At 48.6% G+C, this 23,527-nt stretch overlaps 1 protein-coding gene and 1 non-coding gene across 2 annotated transcripts; one reads left to right on the forward strand and one right to left on the reverse strand.

Annotated features, from left to right (window-relative positions):
• Positions 1-14,338: 14,338 nt before the first annotated feature.
• LOC134543847 (5S ribosomal RNA) lies at positions 14,339-14,457 on the reverse strand. Its single transcript, XR_010077296.1, has one exon. It is a non-coding gene; the product is annotated as a 5S ribosomal RNA (ribosomal RNA).
• An 8,541-nt stretch (positions 14,458-22,998) lies between these two features.
• On the forward strand, positions 22,999-23,331 carry LOC134543817 (histone H2A-like; the record flags this gene model as incomplete). The annotated part of the gene is made up of 1 exon (XM_063388415.1): positions 22,999-23,331. A coding segment is annotated over one exon (333 nt), but the record flags the coding sequence as incomplete, so codon positions are not given.
• Between the last annotated feature and the right edge of the window lie 196 nt (positions 23,332-23,527).

Below are 23,527 nucleotides of genomic sequence, written 5' to 3' on the forward strand. Positions count from 1 at the left end.
CTCAAAATCCCAGCTCTTCAAGCAATAGCAGCCTGCATAAATGGCATCCTTCTCACCAACTCCTGGCCTAACAATTGGAAGGAGGCAAAAATCATTCTGCTTCCCAAGCCTGGCAAAAATCCGCAACTCCCGTCCAGCTACCGACCAATAAGCCTGCTCAACACCATCTCGAAAGTAGCTGAGAAAATAATAGCACGCCGCATCCAATTACACCTGGAAGAGCAACAAGTGCTCCCAGACTATCAATTTGGCTTTAGAGCACGCCACTCCACCACTCAACAGCTCGTTAGAATAGTTGAGCATATAACACAGGCCTTTGACTGGCGCCACTACACCGCGGCAGTCTTCCTCGATATCGAAAAGGCCTTCGATCGTGTCTGGCATGACGGACTTTTATACAAACTCCAAGCCATAAAACTCCCAGATACGTATATAAAAACCTTGGACGCATACCTAAGTAAACGATCTTTTCGTGCAAGCATCCCAGGAGCCACATCTACTCCACGTAAAATATTAGCTGGTGTACCACAAGGCAGTGTACTTGGCCCCATGCTCTTCAATATATATGTCTCTGACTTACCGAAACTGCCCAGAGCCAACATCGCGTGTTTTGCGGATGACACCATGTTGTATGCTAGTTCAACTCAATCGCAACAAGCAGTCAGGCGCCTACAAGAATCACTGAATCTGTTAGAATCGTGGTTCACAGATTGGAGAACAGCTATCAATGTCGACAAATGTGAGGCGATCGTCTTTACACGCCGGAAGGTACCGGCAAACCTACCTCAGCTACGCCTTTTTAACAACAATATACACTACAAAACCTGTGTCAAATACCTGGGAGTCCACATGGATAAAAGCCTAACTTGGAGCAAACAGGTATCGAATAAACAAGCACTCGCGAATGCAAGACTGGCAACTTTATATCCTCTCTTAAACCACAAGGGAAGTCTAAGCATTAAAAATAGCAAATTACTGTACACAGCCTGCGTGAAACCCATCATGACCTATGCGGCTCCAGCGTGGGGCTACGCAGCGAAAACGCACTTAAATAAACTGCAGGTGGTGCAGAATAAGGCTCTTAGAAAAATCGCGCATGTGCCTAACTATGCTCCCATGAAGAGAGTACACACAGAGATTCGCATAGACACCATGCACGAACAGTTTATTAAACAAGCTGTAGCCTTTTATAAAACAGTGGAATCACACACAAATCCCCTAATAAACAGGCTAGGTCGTTATCACCCAGAAGATGTACGAAAATACAAAAGGCCAAAGCATATTCTATGCGAGAAACCGCCCTGAACGAGTCGAAAAATCACCGTAGTCCGCACCAGCACTGATTGGCTGGCCGCGCGCAGGGGGCGTGGCCTCGGGGTAGCTGTAGCTCGTTGCGGACTGTTCAGAAAACTTCAGGAACCAAAAACTTGTCACGCATCGATTCACTAAAATGTAAATAACTTCTGCAATATTCAACGCAGAAACAAATAAAAAACACCAAAATAATCAGCAGAAAACACTCGTGCCGACATAGTACATAACTGCGCCCGGCGCATTGCAAACACTTTAAGATAAACTGTTAAAAACTCAGCGGCATCGCTCAGCTTTAATTCTACGATTTTTTTCCCTCTTTCATTATTAGTGTTATTAGTGTTTTAGTTCTAATTTTACAACGTAATTTCTCTCCCTATACCCTGACATCTTTACCACCAGGAAGTGCTTCGTCCCCCCCCCCTGCGCCGCCAGGGGAGCTCACAGAGACGCCGCCCACAGTGCCTGTCAGCAGGGGAGATGGCACCAAGATCCTGCCATGGTTCCCGCAGCCACATAGTGCAACAGCCACGTTATCATGCCCTTCCAATTTATTTTAGTGCTTCACTCTTTCGCATCCTAACATCCCCCCATAGTGTATATCAACATCTCCCTAGTAGTTGTAATAATAATAATAGTCAACCATCGTAAAAATTCATTCCCATTTTCTCAATTATTGCACAGTGACGCCAACCACAGCACCAGTGCTTCAGTGCTTCATAGATGCTGCATTGGCATGCCAATGCCAACCCAGTATCCCCCCCCACTCCTACTAATTATAGAGTGTTGTATATATGTGTTTCTACTTTTAGTTGCAGGTCGCGCCAGGAGTTCCTGCCGCCCTCGGTGTCACCGAGGCAATTGTCAAATTCGCACAACCCTGCTGTGTACTTGCTCGGAGAGCACCAACATAGCTTTTCCAGGAATCCCACCTGGAAAGGTTATAGCCTACTATACCTCTTCCGCGTCCATATTTTCCCATCGGTCGCGCTAGCTTTTCAGATTACAGGTAACAGGTTTCCTCCAGTGCGTCGCTGGTTTACTGTTGCCTAACCCTTTGCTACACCCCATAGGCTGTAGGAGTGCTAAGTTCGCACTACTACAGGCTTTATCGCGCCAGACGCACGTCGCCATGACTCCTCCCCCTCCCTCCCAGGAGCGGGAGGAGTCAATGGCAGTTTTATATATTGTCTACTTAAGCGTATAGGTCCCACCTGGCACGCATCAATTCCCTCAAGTCAAATCATTCCCATTTGGTTAGCAGGGCTCACAAACACTTCGGCTGTGTGAGACTGACTTCAGCGTGGAGGGGCTGTGGTCTAAAAAAAAAAAAAAGCACGCGCAGACGGACCACGATGGCGCGCACGAAGCAGACGGCTCGTAAATCTACTGGAGGCAAAGCGCCGCGCAAGCAGCTGGCCACCAAGGCGGCTCGCAAGAGCGCGCCGGCCACGGGGGGAGTGAAGAAGCCACATCGCTACCGCCCTGGCACTGTCGCGCTGCGAGAAATCAGGCGCTACCAGAAAAGTACCGAGCTGCTTATCCGCAAGCTGCCCTTCCAGCGCCTGGTGCGAGAGATCGCCCAGGACTTCAAGACAGACTTGCGCTTCCAGAGCTCGGCCGTCATGGCGCTGCAGGAGGCCAGCGAGGCTTACCTGGTGGGGCTCTTCGAGGACACCAATTTGTGCGCCATCCACGCCAAGAGGGTCACCATCATGCCCAAGGACATCCAGCTTGCCCGGCGTATCCGTGGCGAGCGTGCTTGAGTTCCTTGCCATTTTTTTTGCAAGGGGGAAAAAAAAAACAGCCCTTATTAGGGCTAAAAATAACTGTCAAATTTGAAAGGAAAACAGTTGTCTGGCTTTTTGTACCTATTAGCTGTCGTTGACCTTTACCCAGCCAATAATATATTACATTAATAAGAATTTGGAAAAACACAGTTATAGTGTCTGTGTTTTGAGGTGGTTGTTTATATTGTACACAAAAGATTTGCACACAATGCAATGTATTCTGCATAGGAAATAAAAACTCTTCAAACAGTGCCTGTCTGCAGTAGCAGCACCATCAGCAGCAGCAGCAGCAGCAGCAGCATAAAGTTCACCATTAATACCCTGAGACCTAATCCTTACAAAAAAAATATGTGTGTGTGTGTGTATATATGTGTATATATATATATATATATGCTGAAATAAGAGTGAGATGTTTGTAAGACGTTTTCCTGCTTAAAAACTTTAAATAATTTTGCACCTAAACTATACACACAATGTAATTGATAAATTTCTTTATTTATTTATTTATTTCCCCCGCTTCAAATACCATAAGAAATTTTTTAACCAGAATTTTACCTAACGGCAGAGGTGTGGCTATAGGAGGCAATGATTGCAACAACTGATACCTTCATGACTAGTATTGTTGGCCCTTAGAAGGGCCGATAAGGTGGTACAGTGCCACAGAAAGTGCCAGCGGTCCTGCTGGCATCTTCATTTCCGCTTTGGGGCTGCTTTCTTGGGCGACTTGCTCTTTGGGGCAACCTTCTTTGGCTTTGGAGCACGGGGTTTCTTCGTGGGAGGTTTGGACACCTTTTTTGCCTTTGAAGGTGCCTTCTTGGGCTTGGGGGTTGCAGCTGCTGCCTTTTTTTTCTTTTCTGCTGTAGGCGGAGTCTTCTTGACTGGTTTCTTGCCCACCGCTGCCTTCTTGGCTACGGATCGCTTCTTTTCCTTAGGGGCAGCTGCACCACGCTTGCCGCTTGGAGCCTTGGGCTGGTCCGGAGCACCGGTGGTCCCTGAAGCCAGCTTGAAGGAGCCAGACGCACCCTTGCCTTTGGTTTGGACAAGCTCGCCGCTAGCCACTGCTGCCTTCAAGTATTTCTTGATGAAAGGTGCCAGCTTTTCCGCATCTACTTTGTAGGTAGAGGCGACGTATTTCTTGATGGCTTGCAGTGATGAGCCGCCCCTTTCCTTGAGGCTCTTGATCGCAGAGGCCACCATTTCAGATGTGCGCGGGTGCGCGGGCTTGGCTCGTGGCTTCTTCGACGCAGCCTTGCCTTTCTTCGGGGAAGCTGCCTGTGATGGGGCAACAGCTGGTGCTGCAGTCGCTGCTGCGGTATCTGCCATGACGAGACTGATCCTACAGAATGCAAGAGCAAAGTGAAAATAAAATTTTTCTCTCATTTTTCTTTTTTTTTTTTTTTTCCTAACCTAAGTTTAAAACTAAGTGTATTGGGAGGGGTCCGGGTTAGGGAGAGACTCTAAGTGCGTCTCAGGCCGAAGCCTATACGCTCTAATCATGCAGGGGGTACCATGCAGAGAAGGGAACATGCATATGTGCTAAGGAGGGGGATTGGCCAGCCATGGCAGCAATTGGCGCCATGACTAACTCCCCTCACTTGACTATTCTAGACTATACTAGATAAGTTGGGCCCAGGTAAAACCTGCATAGACACAGGGAAAACCCTGGGCACTTACATGCGGGATGCAAAAATTCATGCATTAATTTCATGCTGGTTGGTTACGGGAGTAGAAGGATGGCTCAGGAAGAAGAGTTGGAAGAGTAGAAAATGTCTACTAAGCAAGGGCGGGCACTTGGGCATTTCTGTCCGCATTTTAGTTTGGTAGGACTGGTTTTTAGGGGGCGACTTTAGTCGTTTCCCGCCAGGCTGCCAGCCAGCCAGGTTAGCTGAAAAAGAAGTACATATTGCAGCTGTATATATATGACCGCAGCTCCCAGGTTGCCCCAGCTGCCACGGTCATGCATGCCCGACACATTGTGCTGCCAGCCTGGGCATGTCAATCATCGGCTAGGCCAATGTTGCATATTTGCACCGCAGGACGTGGTCAGGCACATGGTCAGACACCTATTATGTTCACTTAATATATTTTAATCTAAGGGACAGTCAGGACATATGTGTGTAGTTCATTAGGGCCCCGATGGGCCAAAAACGCGACTGGTTTCATTAGAACCCCGCTGGGTCAAAAACGCGACTGGTTCAGCGATCGGCGCAACGAGTGTAGTGGGGGTGTGGGGGCCTTAATTCCGACACATGTTGCTGCCAGCCTGGGCATGTCAATTATTGGCTAGTCCAATGTTGCATATTTGCACCGCAGGACGTGGTCAGGCACACGGTCGGAATCCTATTAATTAATACTTAATATTATACTTAAATTAGAATGCAATATAATATAATATACCACCCTACTGCACCCACCATTGCTGCAGCATTCCACTCGTTGGCAAGGTCAGCTTCAACGGTGTTTATTTGCACTGACAGCTGGCGGCACAGCAGAGTAGCATCTAATTTACTATTATTTAAATTACTCAGCCCTCCGAGTATTTAAATAAATTTAATCTAAGTTTCGAGCTGCCTTGTGTGGGTTTAAATAATTAAATTATTTAAATAAGCTATGAGTTGAAGTGAAACCTTGCAGGTTAAATGCCTATGCGAAAGCAGTAGTCAGTAATTCAAAATCTCATGTCTTTCAGAAACACAACCAGCACTGGGGGTGAAACCAACCAGGCCGGCCATGACCATCAGTCATAGAGAGTCAGCCCTAACATGTCAGGCAGTGAACTCCTGGGAGTCGAACCACCACCCGCATGCTTCGGACCATTTTGAATTAGCATTCAAACAGGTTGGTCGTGCATGTAATTGTGTGTTGGCTGGAGGGCGCCGTGTAAGCCTAGTGGGAAGGCTCTACTCATAACATGTTCTATGAGCTGTTTGGGTGACGCGAGCTCCGCGCGCGAGTGTGCGCGCACGGAGCCGGGGAGGTACTGCGCTGCTCCGAGCGCCGGCTACTAGTTTTGTTTGGAGGGGGTCGTGCGCTGGTTGGCTGTCAGGCTCGGCCAATCAGGGGGCGCCTCGCCCGCAGCTACGGCGGGCGGTGCGCCAGGATTGATTTCGGAAGCTTATACTTCTGTGTATTATTTGGATCATAGTTTCCAAGGGAGGAAATATGTGGATTTAAATTATTTACGCATTTATCGTAAAAATTTTGGGTTGTGCGGATATAAAAATCTTGCAAAGTTTCAGTGTTAGTTTCACTGTGCAAGTTCTCTACTGGACAGTATATCGGGGCGTCTGCAGCGATTCGAATGCATCTATTCTGAACTCGCTGCAGTTTTATTAGATGGCAGTATGCTGCAGTAGCCCAGACTGGGGCTGCATACGTGATTATCGGGCGTATGAGAGCTTTGTAGAGCAGTAATCCATTTTTGACTGTGCTGCCACATCGCCTGCTCATTACAGGATATAATGCGCGCATTCTAACCTGAGCTTGGGTTTGTTTAATGTCAATGTGCTGTCTCCACAGGAGTTTCCTATCCATGTGGACACCTAGGTATTTAACTACGTCCTTGTGAGGGATTGGCTCATCAAATAGGCGTAGTTGCGGCCTGTTGTCGGCTGGCGGGAGGTTTTTGCGTGTAAACACAATCGCCTCAGACTTGGTCGTGTTTACTTTTATGCGCCAGGCTGTACACCACTGTTCAACTTCAGTGAGCGCAGTCTGGAGCCTGGTAGTGGCCAGCTGTAGGTTATGAGATCTGCTATACAGTACAGTGTCGTCTGCATAGCAGCCTAGCTTGACTAGTCTATGTGCGGGGCGAGGCATGTCGCGTACATATATATTAAATAGTACTGGGCCTAGGATGCTGCCCTGCGGCACTCCGGCTTTAATTAATTTTAGGTCAGACGTTGCCCCTTCAGATGACACTCTAAAGGTTCTGCCTGCTAGGTAGGATGCAATGAGTTTAGTGTAGCAATCCGGGAAGTTTGCTTCATACATTTTATATATTAGCCCTGCATGAAAAACTCTATCAAAGGCCTTTTCTACATCGAGAAACGTAGCAACTACGTAGTCTTGGACGTTGAATGCGCTGGTTATCTCTTCGGTAAGACGGACCAGTTGATGGGTAGTCGAATGAGCACTGCGAAAGCCAAATTGCTCATTTGGCAGCAAGTTATGTTCGTGTATGTGTACTTTAAGTCTGTGTAAAATTATGCGCTCCGCAACTTTAGACACAGTACTCAATAGGCTTATTGGCCTGTAATTTTGGGGCAGTGTTTTGTCCTTGCCCGGCTTGTGGAAGACTATTACTTTTGCTTCCTTCCACTGGGAGGGAAAAATATTCAGTCTGAGCATTGCATTAATGCATTCAGCCAGATATTCAAAGGCTTCGTCTGGAAGCTGTTTGAGAACAACTGCTTGTATGCCGTCGTTCCCAGGGGCTTTTCGCGGCTTCATATTCTTGATAGCACGCTTAATTTCTTGGGCCTGGGTGGGGAGAGGCTCAGAGATAGTGGGCTGGTGCAGTTTAGCGCGGAGTTCGCGGTAAATTTGTGCAGTGAATGGCCTGTCACAAGGCTGCAAATTGGGCTGGAATGCTGTTTCTAAGGTGCTTGCGAAAGCTTGCGCCTTGTCCTGGGGAAGAAATGCGAGTCCATTATTTGTTTGGAGGGGTGGAATTTTATCAAATTTATTCAAAATTCGCTTAGTCATTGCCCAGGTACTCCCGTCCTGTACATTGAGCTTCGCGATTTTGGCTTCCCACTGGCTGCTACGCCACAACGAGAGTTCATCTGATATAGCAGTTTGAAGCTCGTTGATTCTGCGTTTAATAATGTGCGTGCGTCGCCGTGTGTATTCGCGGCGCAGTCTGTTCTTTTGCGATATCATATCGCAGATGTATGCTGGCAGCTCGTCATGCATTAACTTAACCTCCTTTTCTGGGATGCACTGGCTAATTCCGTCTTGAATTTTCGCGGTAAAAGTGGTTATAGCGTTTTCTAGATTATCACTATTATTTATTTCGTCGAGTTCTGAAAGATGTAATGACAAAAAATTTTTAAAGCTAACCCAATCTGCATTTTTGTAGTCCCTGACTTTACGAGGTGGGTTCGAGTCGACATTTGCGTCGTCAAAAATTAAATGAACAGGGAAGTGGTCAGACGTTAAGTCGTGTACAACTTCGAGTTCGAATCCCGAGTGCACACGTTTATTAATAACGATGTCTAGAACATCTGGGAGAACCCCCACACGCCCAGTGTCGTGTGTGGGCTCCATGGGAGCATGAATTTGGTAGTTGTGATTTAATTGGTGGTTATAAAGAATTGTACCATTCTGTGTGGCTCGCCTGCTGTTCCACTCTCTATGTTTAGCATTTATGTCTCCTAGAGCGAGGAAGGTCGGGGCCGCCCCATACAGGGCGTCCAGATCAGCCACGCTCAGGGACCTACCTGGTCGCGCATACATAGAAATAATTTTTATGTTTTGCCTGTTAATAGTTAAGTTAATTGCTACTGCTTCGAGATTCTGAAAATCGGGGAGCTGCCATTCAGTGTTTTTTATGCTTTTATGGACAATAAGGGCTACTCCCCCTCCTCTTTGATTAACTCTGTCGCGCCTATAGATTGCATAATTTAGTATAGTAATTCTATCAGTCGGAATTAAGTGGGTTTCATTAATCGCAGCTATTTTTATTTTGTATTTTTCTAAGTGGTGAATTAATTCCGGTATTTTATTTTTAATGCCGCGTGCATTCCAGAATAGGAGGGACTTAAGACTATGGGCCGCGGTTGGTATGCAACACTGGGCCGGATTACGAGCTGCCATTGAGCTTGGCAGCCAGTGTCTGGACGAAGCCCATCATCGCATGGACTTTTTCTGTTAGGGAAACAGATGGGTCGCACCATATAACCATAAGCTGGCACATGGGGACGATTGTGGCCGCCAGATTTTCATCCGTGTTGAAAGTGCGCGACTGTTCGAGCACTTTCTGGAAGTCAGCCAGGCCCGGTTTCGAGGCTGGCTGCTGTTGGGGCGCGGGCGGTGCAGTTGGCAGCATTGGAGCTGCGTCTACCGCCATGCTCGTCTCAGGTGCCGGGGCTACCTGCGGCCGGGAGAGCGCGGTCGTGCGCTTCGCCGGGGCTGGCGCAGCCTTAGCTGCTACGAGCTTATCCTGGGCAGGCTGTCGCGGCCTGTCCTGCCCAGGCTGCGGGGGCCTTTCCTGAGTGGGTCGCGGGGGTTTGCCTTGGCCATTTTTGTGGCCCGTCGGGTGTTTTTTGACCCCCTTCCGCTGCCAGGGGTTGTTCGCCAGCACTGGGTAGTCCAGCTCGTTGTAGCTGGGCTCGCAGTGCTGCTCCAGGGGCGCGAATCGGTTGCCACCTGCCTGCTGCAGGTAGTCGCCGAAGCTCCGGGGAGGAGGGTACCTCGGTGGACCCCAGGGGTTTTGCCTCGGGGGGCCAGAGAAGCCCGGAGGGGGCCGTGGCATCGGTTGCGGCTGGGGCTGCATTGCAGCGCGCCTGTTTTCGCGCAGGTCGCGGCGAGACTGTTGCTCGCGCTGCTTGCGTACCTGGGGCGGAAGGTGCCTGCGGGTCTCTTTTTTATAGACCTGGCAGCCCTTGTAGTTTGCGCAGTGTGCCTCCTTACAATGCGCGCACTTTTTGTGCTCCTGGTTGCCCCCATTGGGGCAGTCGGGAGCGCGGTGTGGCCCGCTGCACCACCGGCACACAGGGGCCGCGTGGCAGGCCTTGCCAACATGGTTATAGCGTTGGCAAACGCTGCATTGGGCGGGGCCTGAGGGGCGCCTGTAGTCGACGACACGCACCAGCATGCCGCCGAACTCTGTCAGGGAGTAGATGCGCTCAGAATCGCACGTCTGAGGCACCTCAATGACCAGGGCGTCGCATTTTTCCCTGCGCAGCCTGTTCTCCAAGAACCAGTGGTTCTGGACAGGCAGGTTCAGGGCTGCAAATTCCTCCTGGAGGAAATCGGTCGGGGTGTGGCGGTGTACTCCGCGCAAGACGAATTTCTTGGGCACTTCGTCTCTCTGAAGGAGGACGGAGTGCTGGGCGCCTATCGCCTTAAGGGCCTGGACTGCCCTTTGGTAGTCCGGGACGGACGCAGGATTGACCTGGATCTCGTCCTTGCCGCGGTTTTGGCAGGTGAACTTTTCCGCCAGGGCCTACTTGAGGGCGGTGTATACCCTTGGGTACGTGTGCCCCTGGTCTAAAAACACGAACAGGGGCTTCACTCGGAGCTTTTTGGGCGGTGCCGCAGCTCCGGCGGCATGGCCTGCAGTTGGTTGTGGGCGAGGGGGGGAGGGGCCCGCCTCGTCGTCGCTGCTGCCTGCACCGGACACCTCCGTGTGCAGGCGCTTGTTGCGCTTACCAGTGGCAACACTCCAGCCACTGGATTGATCGGAGCTAGGCCCTGAGGGGGCCTCGCTTTCTGTCATCTCGACAGCGTCGCTCATGTCGTCGTGGTAGCCTACGCTCGGGTCCACCCACTGACCGTCCCCCGGGGCTAAGTTAGCCGGGTTCAGGCTAGGCTACAGGGGAGCTAGCTCCCCGGGTGTTGCCGAGTTGTTGGTTGCCAATAACTTACTCTTTACCGCAGCTCTCTCTTACCGCCTGTGCGCATGTAGCACACAGGCACCTTTCAGTACACCGCTGGGTAGCACTAAGAAGTGCTAACCACAGCTTGGGCGTCGACGATCTATAAATTCACGGCGAGCAGCTCCGGGACACGTCCGTCCTCTACCGAAGCGCAGCTGGAACTCCTCTCATTTTCTTTTTCATTTTTCTCTCTGCAAATATCTGGTTACCCAATTTTCTGGTTGCGGACGGTTCAGAAAATTCTCGATGCCTTGCTCACGTAGGGAGCAGCGCACTTTGGACAGCGAAAGTAATGTAGGGCTTCTTTAGCACTGATTTTTCAATGTTTTCTAAATGTCAGCAGTCTACGATGACATAATGGGCAGTTCCACTAATAGTGTAATTTTTTTATGGCAGCTGCACTGTTTAATTTGCACTGCGAGCTGTTTAAATTTACTGCTACACCAAACAGGGAACTTTTCATTTGCAGATGTTATTCAAGGAATCAAATACGTAATTTGTGCTGGAATCACTTGAAAATGGTTAAATTAACTTAGGTATACTTTAGTGTATAGTATGCTGAAAATGTGGAGATAATTTCATGAAGGCTGTTTGCTGTGGAAGCACTAGCAAATCACCTTGTTCAGTGCCACCTGGAATGGCTTTCTTCGTGCACCTCCAAGGATGATGTGATTATTATTGTGAGTAAATTTTGTTTACATTTTCATTGTGTGAATAATAAAACTTTTAACTGTACACACAACAAGCATTTCACTTGGATCTGATGCATTCTCAAGAGTGCAGTTTCTGTTTAGCTTTTAAAACTGGCTGCCCTTCAATTCACTCAAGGTGCAGATGCAAGTTGCTGATGAAGTATTCCACACACATGCTACATTGGAGAAATATTTTAATAAAAATTAAAACTCTTGCAGAATTTCGAATAAAAACTATCCTATTTATCCCTTCTATGTTTTGGTACTGCGAAATTGAGAGAGGTAAGTAAGTTGTGAGGTTATTTTTACTTGCTTGCATGTGAGGTTAGCAGAGCAAAAATATTTTTGAAATTGCAGATACATGGTCACTTTATTTCGTTGCAAACATTTATAAGCTCGTAATCTTATTTAAAGTCTCCATACTTAATGCGTTTGGAAAACCTTCTTTCTCTCAATTTTACAATGGAACAAAATTTTACTTGTATGTGTACATTAATTCCATCTCTAAATGATGTAGGTTTACGCACCGAGATCAGGTACATTGTAGAGAGAAAAACACACGAGTACCTGCTTATTTTGAAGTTTTAATGAGTATATTAAAAAAAAAAAAAAAAAAAAACGATAAAAATATAATTGAAAAAGTATATTATTCACGTATTTTTGAGGATGAGGGGAGGGGGTGTTTTTGTCCGATGGTCGTTTATCTTTAAAGAAATTTCCGTTGGACCTGTGCGTTCTTGCTCTGCCAATTCTCGAAAAATGAAATATTTTAAGTCGTCTTTTATGTGCTAACTTCATTATATTTGGCTGCATTCGTATTTTTATTAGTTTTGAAACATTCATGTCACGGAAAATAATCATAAACCAGGACAAAAACGTTTTGACTAAATGTTCTAGGTTGGTTGTAAAACATTTTCTTATTTTATTTCACATCGGAAACATCTGTTAAGTTGTAAGCTTTGTAATGAATGCGACAGTCACTTGTTCGCTGAAGTGTTTGTTTAAGAAATTAGTATTGTAAATTTGTTTATGGTCTTGTTAAATGAAATTTTAAGTGAAATCATTTGGGAAAACAGAGGCTACAGGAATTTTCAACACAACTTGATGACCGACGTTGTGACTAGTGTGGGAGTGTGTGCTCGTGTAAATATCAATTTTTCTTACTCCTCGTGCCGGTCAACAGGAAAACAGCGAGTGTGTTATCTCATCGCGGGCGTGTGATTGCGTGTGGTAAATTGTGCTAGGTTAATTACCGCAAAACTCCACTGTGTGCAAATATGTAGTGTGTCGCTGTATGCAAATATTTGGTATGTCTTTTTTTTTTTTTTTTTTTCAGGCAATACACACTTTGAATTTTACACAATTTCGATGCTGCAACCTAAGTGTATACATGCGAATAGGATTGCTTAAATGAAAAAGTAAAGTAGGAGGTAAGTGCAAATGTTTCCAGGAGGTTATGCACACACAATCTATTTTATGAATTAATAGTTATTATCTAAGAAAATGATAGAAGATTATAAATAATGTGTGCAGAATAATACAGAATTTGCATGTTACACAAAAAAAAAATATATATATATTCCAAATATTGTTAGCAAAATGCACCTAGATTAGTGAGCTGGATTTTTTTTTTTTTTTTGTATTTTTGTTCTGTTGATCCCACGTGGAGTCAAGGCTCCGGGATATAGAACATGTATGTGCAGACAATTAATATTTACATGATGCAAGTTACCAAGAAAAAAAATTTCAAAAAAAAAAAATACATAACATGTTACACAATTTAACTTTATGCAAAACATGAAGCAGCTGTTATCACAAGTCCATTCAACAAATTAACAGTTCAATTTCTCTATTATCAATCAAATTAAAGAATAGCTTCAGAGGGTAGGTAGGATATTCTAGAAGAATTTTTTTTACTGTTTTTTTTTTTAATACTGGTAAATTGTTTTAGTTATTTTCTGTGATATTAAGTTGTAAAGTTTTACTCCCAAGTAATTTAGTCCATTTTCAAATCGCCTAGTGTTATGTTCAACTATCCTCAATTTACTAGCATTTCTGGTGTTATACCTATGTGCGAATATCTAAAAAAAAAAAAAAAAAAAAAAATAATAATTTTTTTTTTCTTCTTTTTCTTAAGAATGAATAAAAAATTTCTAGAACGTATTCATTTATGGCAGTCAGGACTTTAAGTTTTTTGAATTTTGGTCTGCAGTTAGATGATTTTTTATCTTTTGTTATTATTCTAATAGCTCCTTTTTTTTTTTTTTTTTTCCCCAATGTTATATGGCAGAAAGAGTAGAGCTATGGCTACTGTGACATCATGCATTGATGGGAAGGTTATTGTTGGATAACAAAAATTTAGATGATATAATTTTTATTTTTTTCCATACACAACACATTGCAGGTACAATTTTACAGGTTACAGCTGTACCACCTCTAGTATTGCTGCCGACCATCCAACAAATGAGCACACTAAACAGGCATTGATGACATTGTTATCAACGTCTTTTTGAATCTCTCATTATTATACATAACTGCCCACTGAAACAGAGAAACTTCAAAATAGGTGTGTGTGTGTGTGTTTATATATATATATATATATATATATATATATATATATATACATATATACATATATACATACATACATACATACATACATACATACATATACACTTATATATTTATTTTTTCACTTTGAATTTTGTATGAGGTATACACATGCAAAGATTCACAGCTACTGGGTGGGTGAGTGAGTGAGTGAGTGAGTGAGTGAGTGATTGATTGATTGATTGATTGATTGATTGATTGATTGATTGAGAGAGAGTGAGTGTGTGTGTTAGGGGGGGGGGGGGGGAAATGTGGTGATTGTGGGGGAAAAAAAAATTTAAAATTGAAATTTTTAAAAAAAAATTTTTTTCTGTAGGGTGCAAAATAGTAGTGCCAACGGCACGTGGTGTTCCCAAGCGGTCACCCATCTAAGTACTAACCACGCTCGACGATGCTTAACTTCGGTGATCGGACGAGAACCGGTGTGTTCATCGTGATATGGCCGTTGGCAATGATATAGATGTTTTTTTTTTGCAGTTTGTATTTGCCACTCGAAATAGCTATACCAGGTGTGATTGTTACAAACAACAGGAGAAATCGTGTAATGAACACTCTTTTACTTCCCCCCCCCCCCTCCCCACACACAACACCCACCACCCTCACCATCCCAACCACCAAAGCCCTCTTCAAAATACACTCTCACACACACACACAAACCCACACTCTATAACTGATGAACATTACCATAACTTCTTAAAGCCATTAGATAATATTTAACTCAAGAAAGGTATTGTGATATGTTTAAAGAAAGAAAGGTGAAACCTTTAACTTTACCAGCAGGTATTAGTATCACTGAGGTATCTTCTAGGTTGTAGCAGCAATAGTAGTAATAATAATAAAATTAAATAAGGTAATAAAAAAGAAAAGTTATACATGTGATCAAATCATGAATGTATAAAACTGGAATGAATTTAAATTTTTTTTATTTTTCTTCATAGGCTGTTTTGAAATTGATGAGTAAGTGCCTCTTCTTTTAAATTTTTTAATGCTGAACACTGTTACATAAGAGATGAATGTTTAGAAAATTTAAAAAAAAAAAAGCTAGCCCAGCCCCCTCCCCCCCTCACACAAAATCCAAACAAAAAAAAAACACCCTCCTTCAAAACATCACATAATCATCCAGCCAGCAGTGCAGACGAGAAATTTGCACTCGGGGCCGCCATTTTGACGATAAATTCTTGCATGGCACACCAAAGGTAGGAAAGAATTTAAAAAAATAAAAATAATGGGCGAGCACCCTCGCGTCTGCCTGTAGAAAATGAAGTTAAAAGTAACATAACCTAAAGACAGGCACACACTAGGGTGCTCCCAGGCGGTTGAGAAATTTTTTCCCGCCAAAAGACTTATATATATTATTTATTTTACCGTTTTTGGCAGGGGGCTATGTCGGTCTGTGTGCAAAGTAGTTCCTACTCCCGCCGCCAGGAGCGCGCGCGGTGGGTAGCGATGTTGTTTTTTCTGCTTTCATTTGTTTATTATTTAGAGGGTTAATGCTATGTAAATGTACGCAAGTTTGGTTATGTGTCGGTAGTTGTGCGAGATTTAATTTCCGAAACGAAATTTGACTTTCATCGGCCTGCATTTCTCACTTATTCGGAAAATACATGTGTGTTTATGTATGTATAATAATCGAGTGATTTTGTAATAATTTGGAAGTTTTGTTTGCGTGTGCGATGTGGGGAAGAAAAGGTGTGCACACGAGTCCTAGGGCTATATTTTTTTTTATTGCGAAATATTTACTTCATGTGGTGAAAAATTTTAAATTATTTGTGATGCAAGTGAAATTTTTTTTTTTTTTTCAGTTGGGTGATGTGTTTGTCCTCGTTTGTGTGCAAGGAAGCAAACATGCTGAAGGTAAGGGGCCATAAATGACACTTTAAAATATTAGTTTACCATTAATTTTGGTTAAATATTAAATTGCCATATAAGTAAAATCATGTCAACTGTTGTATTCCACCCAGTATAAGCTGTTAGTAATGGGTACTTAATATAAATAGAATAAATGTAAGCATTTTCGTCTGCATGAAAATTCACTTTTTTTTTGGATCCATTTGTACTGTGGGTAGTTAAATAGTACATTATGTTGTTTTTACTTCGAAGTACAAAACATCTTGTGCATGATTGCAAATTCAAACGCAGTTAAGCATAATATGAATTCGAATTATGTGTGTGTGTGTGTGTATATATATATTTTTTTTTCAGTTTTTTTTTTTTTTTTTTTTTTTTTTTTACTGTGTCCAGTTTTAGCACAAATGGAATTATTTTCAAAGTGAATCGATGCAACTGGTCTTTGCCATTAATATTGATATATGATCTAACTAAATTAAATAGAAAGGATTTTTTTATTTATTTTTTTATATATATAAATATATTTGTAGCAATGTACTAATGACCACAGAAGTAAGCAAAAAAAAAATATATATATATATATATCTCAGCCAGTAAACCATGCGTCTTAAAGACTTTTTTTAATGAAAATATTTCTGCCTTGGTTAAGCTTACATTTACTATCATAGGGATTGAGGGAATTGTAGAACAGCAGCAGAAGCATTTCCTTTCATGATCATGTTCTTGGTCCTGAAAAGGACCGTTTATGTAAGCATGTGCACACCAGACCTGCTCACTTGGAGCTGGTGTATTTGGTGACAGCCTTGGTGCCCTCGCTGACAGCGTGCTTGGCCAGCTCCCCGGGCAGCAGCAGTCTCACGGCCGTCTGTATCTCGCGGCTGGTGATGGTGGAGCGCTTGTTGTAGTGGGCGAGGCGGCTGGCCTCTGCCGCGATGCGCTCGAAAATGTCGTTCACGAAACTGTTCATGATGCTCATGGCCTTAGATGATATGCCAGTGTCCGGATGAACTTGCTTCAACACTTTGTAGATGTAGATTGCGTAGCTTTCCTTCCTCTTGCGCTTCTTTTTCTTGTCGCCCTTCGAGATGTTTTTCTGGGCCTTGCCCGCCTTTTTGGCTGCCTTACCGCTCGTCTTGGGGGGCATCGTAGGTCTGAGCTGTGCCGCTGTCGCTAGATGAGTGAGACGGGAACTGAATTTTTTTCGTGAAAAGTTTTCTTGGCTTCTTGTTGCGCGACCAATCGGAGCGCTCCGCGGCTCGTGATTGGTCGCGCTCCGCGGAGGGACGTGTAACAAAAGTAATTTCCAGCGGCCGGGGCGCCACTTTCTCGTAGGTTGCGGACCAGTGTACAGCTTCTTCCTGGTAGCTTGTGTTTTGGTTCGATTTCTTGTGTTCAGTGGTGATTTGTGCATCGAAGTGCTATATTTCGACATCTACGTACCTTCAGGCATCAGCACAGGTGTTTGTGCGTCGGGGCTCTGCCTAGTTACATTTTAAACTGTGTTTCTTACTTCGTGTTACTATGTAAACATTCTGCTTCGTCGGTGATGGATCGATTGTGAGTGTGGGAGTATCGATTCTGTCGCTTTGTGCTTACCTGCAACCAAGATGGCCGACAAAGACACTTTATCATTTCCATTGGGGCAACCTCCACTTTCGCCTCTTCCACCTCGCTCCCAGGGTGCGAATAAATTTTGGGCGACTCCTGGTCGGCATTCTGCTCATGCGGTTTCGTCCTCTTCCGATTCTGATGACGCTTCGCCTCCTGGTAGCCCTGTTGAGAGGAAGCCTGCCAAAATATCGAAGGATGCGGCAAAGGCTATTGTATCTCGCCACTGGTTTGCCTCTCAGCGCCCGAACGACGATGGTGGTAGCACGCCTTCTTCACGCGCCATTGCCCGGGCCGATCTACACAAGTCCCGGCGCACCCAGCTGGACTCCACTTTGGCGCTGAAGCGCCGTGCTGGCTCTTCAGTTGATGCCACAATTGACGCCGTGGCCCGGGGCTGCGCTCCTGCTGCTTCCACTTCGCGGGTGCCATCCTGGCCGGATGATTTGCACCGCATCGACTCTGACGGCCCTGGTGTGAGCCCGCGGCGTCGGGGCTCGCTCCCAGATGTCCATTTGCTCCACCAGGTTGAGGAGACCTGGCGCAGCCTCGCCGCCGGTGCGCCCCTGCCTGGCTCTACTGCCGGTGGGCCCATCTCCAGTTGCCCGGGGCCGTCCACTGATGGCGTCGGTGCTGCCATGGCGTCGGCGCAGGCGGCTTCGGGCTCCCTGTCCCGGGGACCGCGCCGGTCTGCTGTGGCGGACCCTGGCGTGCCTGGCCTGGCCGTCGGTGTCCCTCGTGGCTGTCCCGGGGCTGCCTCTGACACTGCGTCTGTGCCGGGTGTCCTGGCGGCGGCCGACCGTGTTGTCCCGCCGGCCCAGCCTGGTCTTCCTTCGACGCCTGCGCCTGCTGTGGCCCCTCGCCCGCCCGGGCTGTCACCGGATAGTGGTACTGTGCCACGGCGCATTCCGCCAATTGTTGTCAATACCAAACTGAATGTTGACGCCATTCGCGGGAACCGGTCGCTGCGGCAGAAGCTGCAGGGGAACTTCACCGTGGACTATGTTCGGGGCTATCCACGCTATCACCCCACAAGCCTGCACGACCGGGAGGCCCTGCTGACGTATTTCCGGGACCATGGCATCCCTTGCCACACGTTTCCATTGGGTCGGAAGACTTCACCCCGGATTGTCCTGGCGGGTCTCCCCTCCGAGACTTCCCAGGACTCGGTCCTGGAGGAACTGCGTGCCGTTGGGGTGCACCCCGAGTCGCTCCGGCCCCTCACTTCGGAGCGCGAGCTCCACCGGGGCTTCATCAGATTTCTCGTGGTCCTCGCAGATGCCGCGCAGGTCGCCAAGGCCCGAGCAGTCCGGCACCTAGCTGGCCTCACCGTCCAATGGGAGGAGTTCCGGGGCACGGCGCGGCCTCTTCAATGCCACCAATGCCAGAGGTGGGGACACCACCCGGCGGACTGTGGAAATCCCTTCCGCTGTCTCCGCTGCACCCAGCACCACGTCCGCGGGTCCTGCCCGAAGCTACCCGACGAGCCTCCGCAGTGCGTGAACTGCTCGGGACCACATCCGGCGAATGCTCGTACCTGCCCCACTTACGTGCAGTTCATCGAGGGGCAGCTGCGTCGCCAGGGACCAAAGCCTCGTCCGCCGGGCCAGGACGCCTCTGCGGCGCCTCCTCGGCAGCCCCGTGCTCCGCTTCAGTTCCAGCGCCGGCCGCACGAGGACATGTTCCCGCCGCTCCCTTCGTTCTCTCTTCCGTCATGCCCCTCTGCCGTTTCCTACGCTGGGCTAGTGGCTGGCCAACCTGCGGCGCGTTCCCCGTGCCCACCTTTGGCCCCGGTCCCCCCTGCGCCACAGCTACCCTCTCTCTTTTGTTCCGTGCCTGGTCCACCTCCAGTTGACTCTTCTTCTGTCTTGTTGCGCGCCCCTCCTCCTGCTCCCACCACTGCTGCAGGTGTTTCGCCTTCCCTCGCTCCTCCCGGCCTGGTGCAGCCGGCGTGTCCCCCGGTGTCGCGAGCGCCTTTGGACTCGAGGGCTGAGGAGGGCTCGCGGGCTGTGCAGCTGCCCGCTGCTTCCTCCCTCGCTGCAGCTCCTGCTCCGGCTCCTGCCCCCCTGCCAATCCCTTCGGACTGCCCCCCCGCGCCTGTCCTCCCTTCTGATTCCTCTCTGCCGCCTTCCGTGCGCCCTCCGCCCGTGTTCCCGGCTTCCGCTCCCTTTCCTGTGTTTTTTGAGACTTTCAATTGGCTCGCCCGGCTGAATCTCCTCCCGTGGCTGCCGTTCTTTGCCGATGCCATCTTCCGCATCTCTCAGGCTCCTACCCCTCTTCTCCAGGCCGACATTTATTTCCAGTCCATTTTCCACTTCCTCCGGACTGTGCTCCCAGCAGCTTAAGTTTGTCCTCTGGAATGCCCGGGGCATTCGAGCGAAGCTGGGGGACTTCCGGCACTTCCTGTCCACTGAACGGCCTGCCCTTGTCCTCCTCTCTGAGACATGGCTCAAACCCGATCTCCCCTTCTCCGTGCCTGGGTACGTCATCTATCGCTGGGACCGGGACACTCGTGGGGGTGGTGTTGCTCTCCTCATCCTGTCTACCATCCCGCACCATCAGCGCGCGCTGCCCCCTCTCCGCAATGCCGAGGCGGTGGCGGTGCGTCTCCATCTGGCTCCTCATCCTCTCACTGTGTGCTCCGTCTATCTCCCTGAACATGGTCCCTTCCCGGCAGACGACTTGCGTGCTCTCTTCCATCTGGACGCGCGCGTGGTCGTGGGCGGGGATTTCAATTGCCGGCATCGCGCTTGGGGCTGTGTGTCCACGAGCAATCGGGGCACTCAGCTTCAGCGCCTCGTTCAGGGTTCCCCCCGACTCGCCATTCACGCTCCCCCCTCATTCACTTTCATTCCATGTCACGTCCGGCAGCGGCCGAGTGTCCTCGACCTCCTCCTTTCTGTTGGACAGGTGGCTGTGTCGGGGCTCGAGGCCCGGGCCGAGCTCACGTCAGATCACACCCCTGTCGTTGGTTTCGTTCGTACCGATTCTCTCCCCCTCCATGGACCCCGCCCGTGGTTCGACTTCAGTCGTGCAGATTGGGGTGCCTACCGGTCTCATCTGGATAGGCACCTCGATCTGCACTTCCATGTCGCTTCCCCGCAGCAGCTCGATGAGCGCGTGCACGTTTTCAGTGATGCTGTGCTCGCGGCTGCTGGCGCCACCATTCCTCTCCGCTCCACTGTCATTCGTGGCACTCCCTTTCCTCCCTACCTTCGACACTTCATCGCGGCCCGCGACGCCGCGCGGCGGCGGTGGCAGTCGTCCCGCGCCGTTGCTCGTTGGCTCGACTATGTGCACCTGCGGGCGCGGTGCCGGGCGCTCACTGAGGAGTGGCTCGCGGCGGAGCGGGTCCGTAAAGTGTCTTCCCTCTCCTTCCAGTCGGGGTCCATATTCCGGTACGCGCGGAACCTTCGTGCCACGCCGTCCATCATCCCGCCCCTGGGTGGGGGGCCGCAGGGCCTTTGCGAGTCCCCTGCCCAGAAGGCGGAGCTGCTGGCGGATTCATTTCACTCGTCATTCACCCCTCGTATTCCCCCTGGGGTGGTTTCCCTCCTTCCCACTCATTACACCCCGCCTCCTCCGCCCGCACCCGGTGACATCCGTCTGTCTACCCCGGGGGAAATTCATTCCATTATCACGCACCTTCGTGTCACAACTGCTCCTGGGCCAGATGCCATTCATCCACGGCTCGTCTTCTCCCTGTCTCGGAAGGCGACCGTGTACCTCACCAAGCTTGTCAACGGTATTCTCCTCACGGGTCATTTCCCCACTGCGTGGCGGGCTGCGATCGTCGTCCCCATTCCGAAGCCGCGTGCCAATGCTCATCTTCCTTCGGGCTACCGGCCCATCAGTCTCCTGTCTGTCCTTTCAAAAGTGGCCGAGAGAGTCCTCCTCCGCCGGCTGGAGCATCATCTCACCCCTCTCGGTCCCCTTCCATCATTTCAATTCGGGTTTCGGCGCGGGCTGTCGGCTCAGCACGCCGTGGCGCGCGTCGTGGACCAGATCACCGCCGGTTTCACCTCTTTTCAACACTCTGGTATCATCCTCCTCGATCTCTCGAAGGCCTTCGATACTGTCAACCATCACGCGCTCCTCATCAAGTTGGCATATCAGGGCTTCCCTCCTGCCCTCATTCACATTATTTACAACTTTCTTTCACATCGTTCATTTTGTGTCCGTGTCTCTCATGTCGTTTCGCAGTCCCGCGTCATCCCTGCTGGCGTCCCTCAGGGTGCCATCCTGTCCCCCCTCTTGTTCTCCCTCTTCACTTCTGACATCCCTACTCCTCCGCATTGTTCTCTCACCTTGTACGCTGATGACACCGCCATTGTCACATCATCTCGTCACGTCGCGGACGTTCCCGTCCGCCTTACGGCGGCGGTTGCATCCATCACCTCGTACTACCATTCTTGGGGAATCCTGGCGAATGCCGGCAAATCGCAGGCGGCATTTTTCACCCGCCGCTTCCCCCGCCCCCCGCCCCCTGTTGTTTCACACGGTGTTCCGATTCCCTGGTCCCCGGTGGTGACGTACCTGGGTGTCCGTCTGGACTCCGGCCTGCGGTGGGGGGCCCACATCACCGAGTCAATTTCCTCGGCCAGGCGTGCCCTCCACGCGTTGGCCCCTCTCCTCCGTCCGGCGTGTCCTCTCCCGGTTCCCATCCGGGTCAACTTGCTCCGGCTCTATGTCTTTTCTATACTCCTTTACTGCTCTCCCGTCTGGGCGCACGCCTCCCCAACTACCTTCCGCTCTCTTCATATATTCTTTCATTCCGCCCTCCGCTTGCTGCTGGGGAAGCCACGCTGGACGCCCATTCCTGAGCTCCTGGACGCAGCTTCCCTTCCGCCCATTCTCGATCTGATCTATTCCCGAGCTGACCGGTTCTATTCCTCCCTCCGCCGCTCTCGGCACCCTGACGTCAATAACATTGCTCTGTATGACCGGTCCGCTTCTTACCCTCACCGCCGCCTCCTTGATTACCGTGCTCACCACCCGCCCTGATTCTGTCTGGGTCTCCGACGCGCGTCCCTATCCATCACGGCCCTTCTGTTTCCGTTCTTTCTGCAGGCTGCCTGTGCGCCATCCTGCCCATTGCGCTCTTCCTCGGGGGCGCTTCTGCTACCCCGACCTCTCTCCCCCCAGAGTGTTCTCACGTGTCTGTTTAGCTGTATGTTCTGGTTGCATCTTACCTGTGATTTTGTATTCGCCTGCATTTTGTAAATAAATTCGATTGTTTGGGGGGGTTTTTTGGTCTATTTTTCCCCTCGTGCTTATGTAATTGTCTCGTGTATTTTTTGATTGTATCCTTTTTTTCAGTTCTTGTTTTTTCATCTTCCTTTAGCAAGAAGAAACGTGATGTTTGGCATTGCTGTGTGTTTAGCTCGTAGCTTAGGATAGTGGTGTATATTTCTTTATATATATTATCTCCTTGTTGTTCCTGTATTCATTGTAACCTCTTTTGTATGTATTCTTGGCCACGGCCTCTGTATTCTCACCATCTGGTTAATAAACGAATTTTTGAAAACCAAAACCAAGACTCGCTCCAGCAGGGCAGGACTTCAGTTCCCAGTGGGGCGCATCCACAGGCTGCTGCGCAAAGGCAACTACGCAGAGCGTGTCGGGGCAGGCGCCCCGGTCTACTTGGCCGCGGTGATGGAGTACCTGGCCGCCGAGGTGCTGGAGCTGGCGGGCAATGCTGCGCGCGACAACAAGAAGACCAGGATCATCCCGCGTCACCTTCAGCTGGCCATTCGCAACGACGAGGAGCTCAATAAGCTCCTGTCAGGCGTGACCATTGCCCAGGGTGGCGTTCTGCCCAACATTCAGGCAGTGCTGCTGCCCAAGAAAACCGAGAAGAAAGCCTAAGCCCCTTGTTTGCTTCTCAGGTTTGAAAAAAAAAAAAAAAAAAAACGGTCCTTATCAGGACCAAAAAACATAATTCGTTGAAAAGGAACTGTTTGCTGTTAATCTCTGATGAAATAATGTCCTATGAAACCTGTTGTTTGGAACACAAACTTCACACTGTAACACATGATTGTTTAAAAGCTACGCAGCTATTCGC

This window comes from Bacillus rossius, unplaced genomic scaffold (genome assembly GCF_032445375.1).
Source record: "Bacillus rossius redtenbacheri isolate Brsri unplaced genomic scaffold, Brsri_v3 Brsri_v3_scf22, whole genome shotgun sequence".
In the NCBI taxonomy this organism is placed as follows: Eukaryota; Metazoa; Arthropoda; class Insecta; order Phasmatodea; family Bacillidae; genus Bacillus; species Bacillus rossius.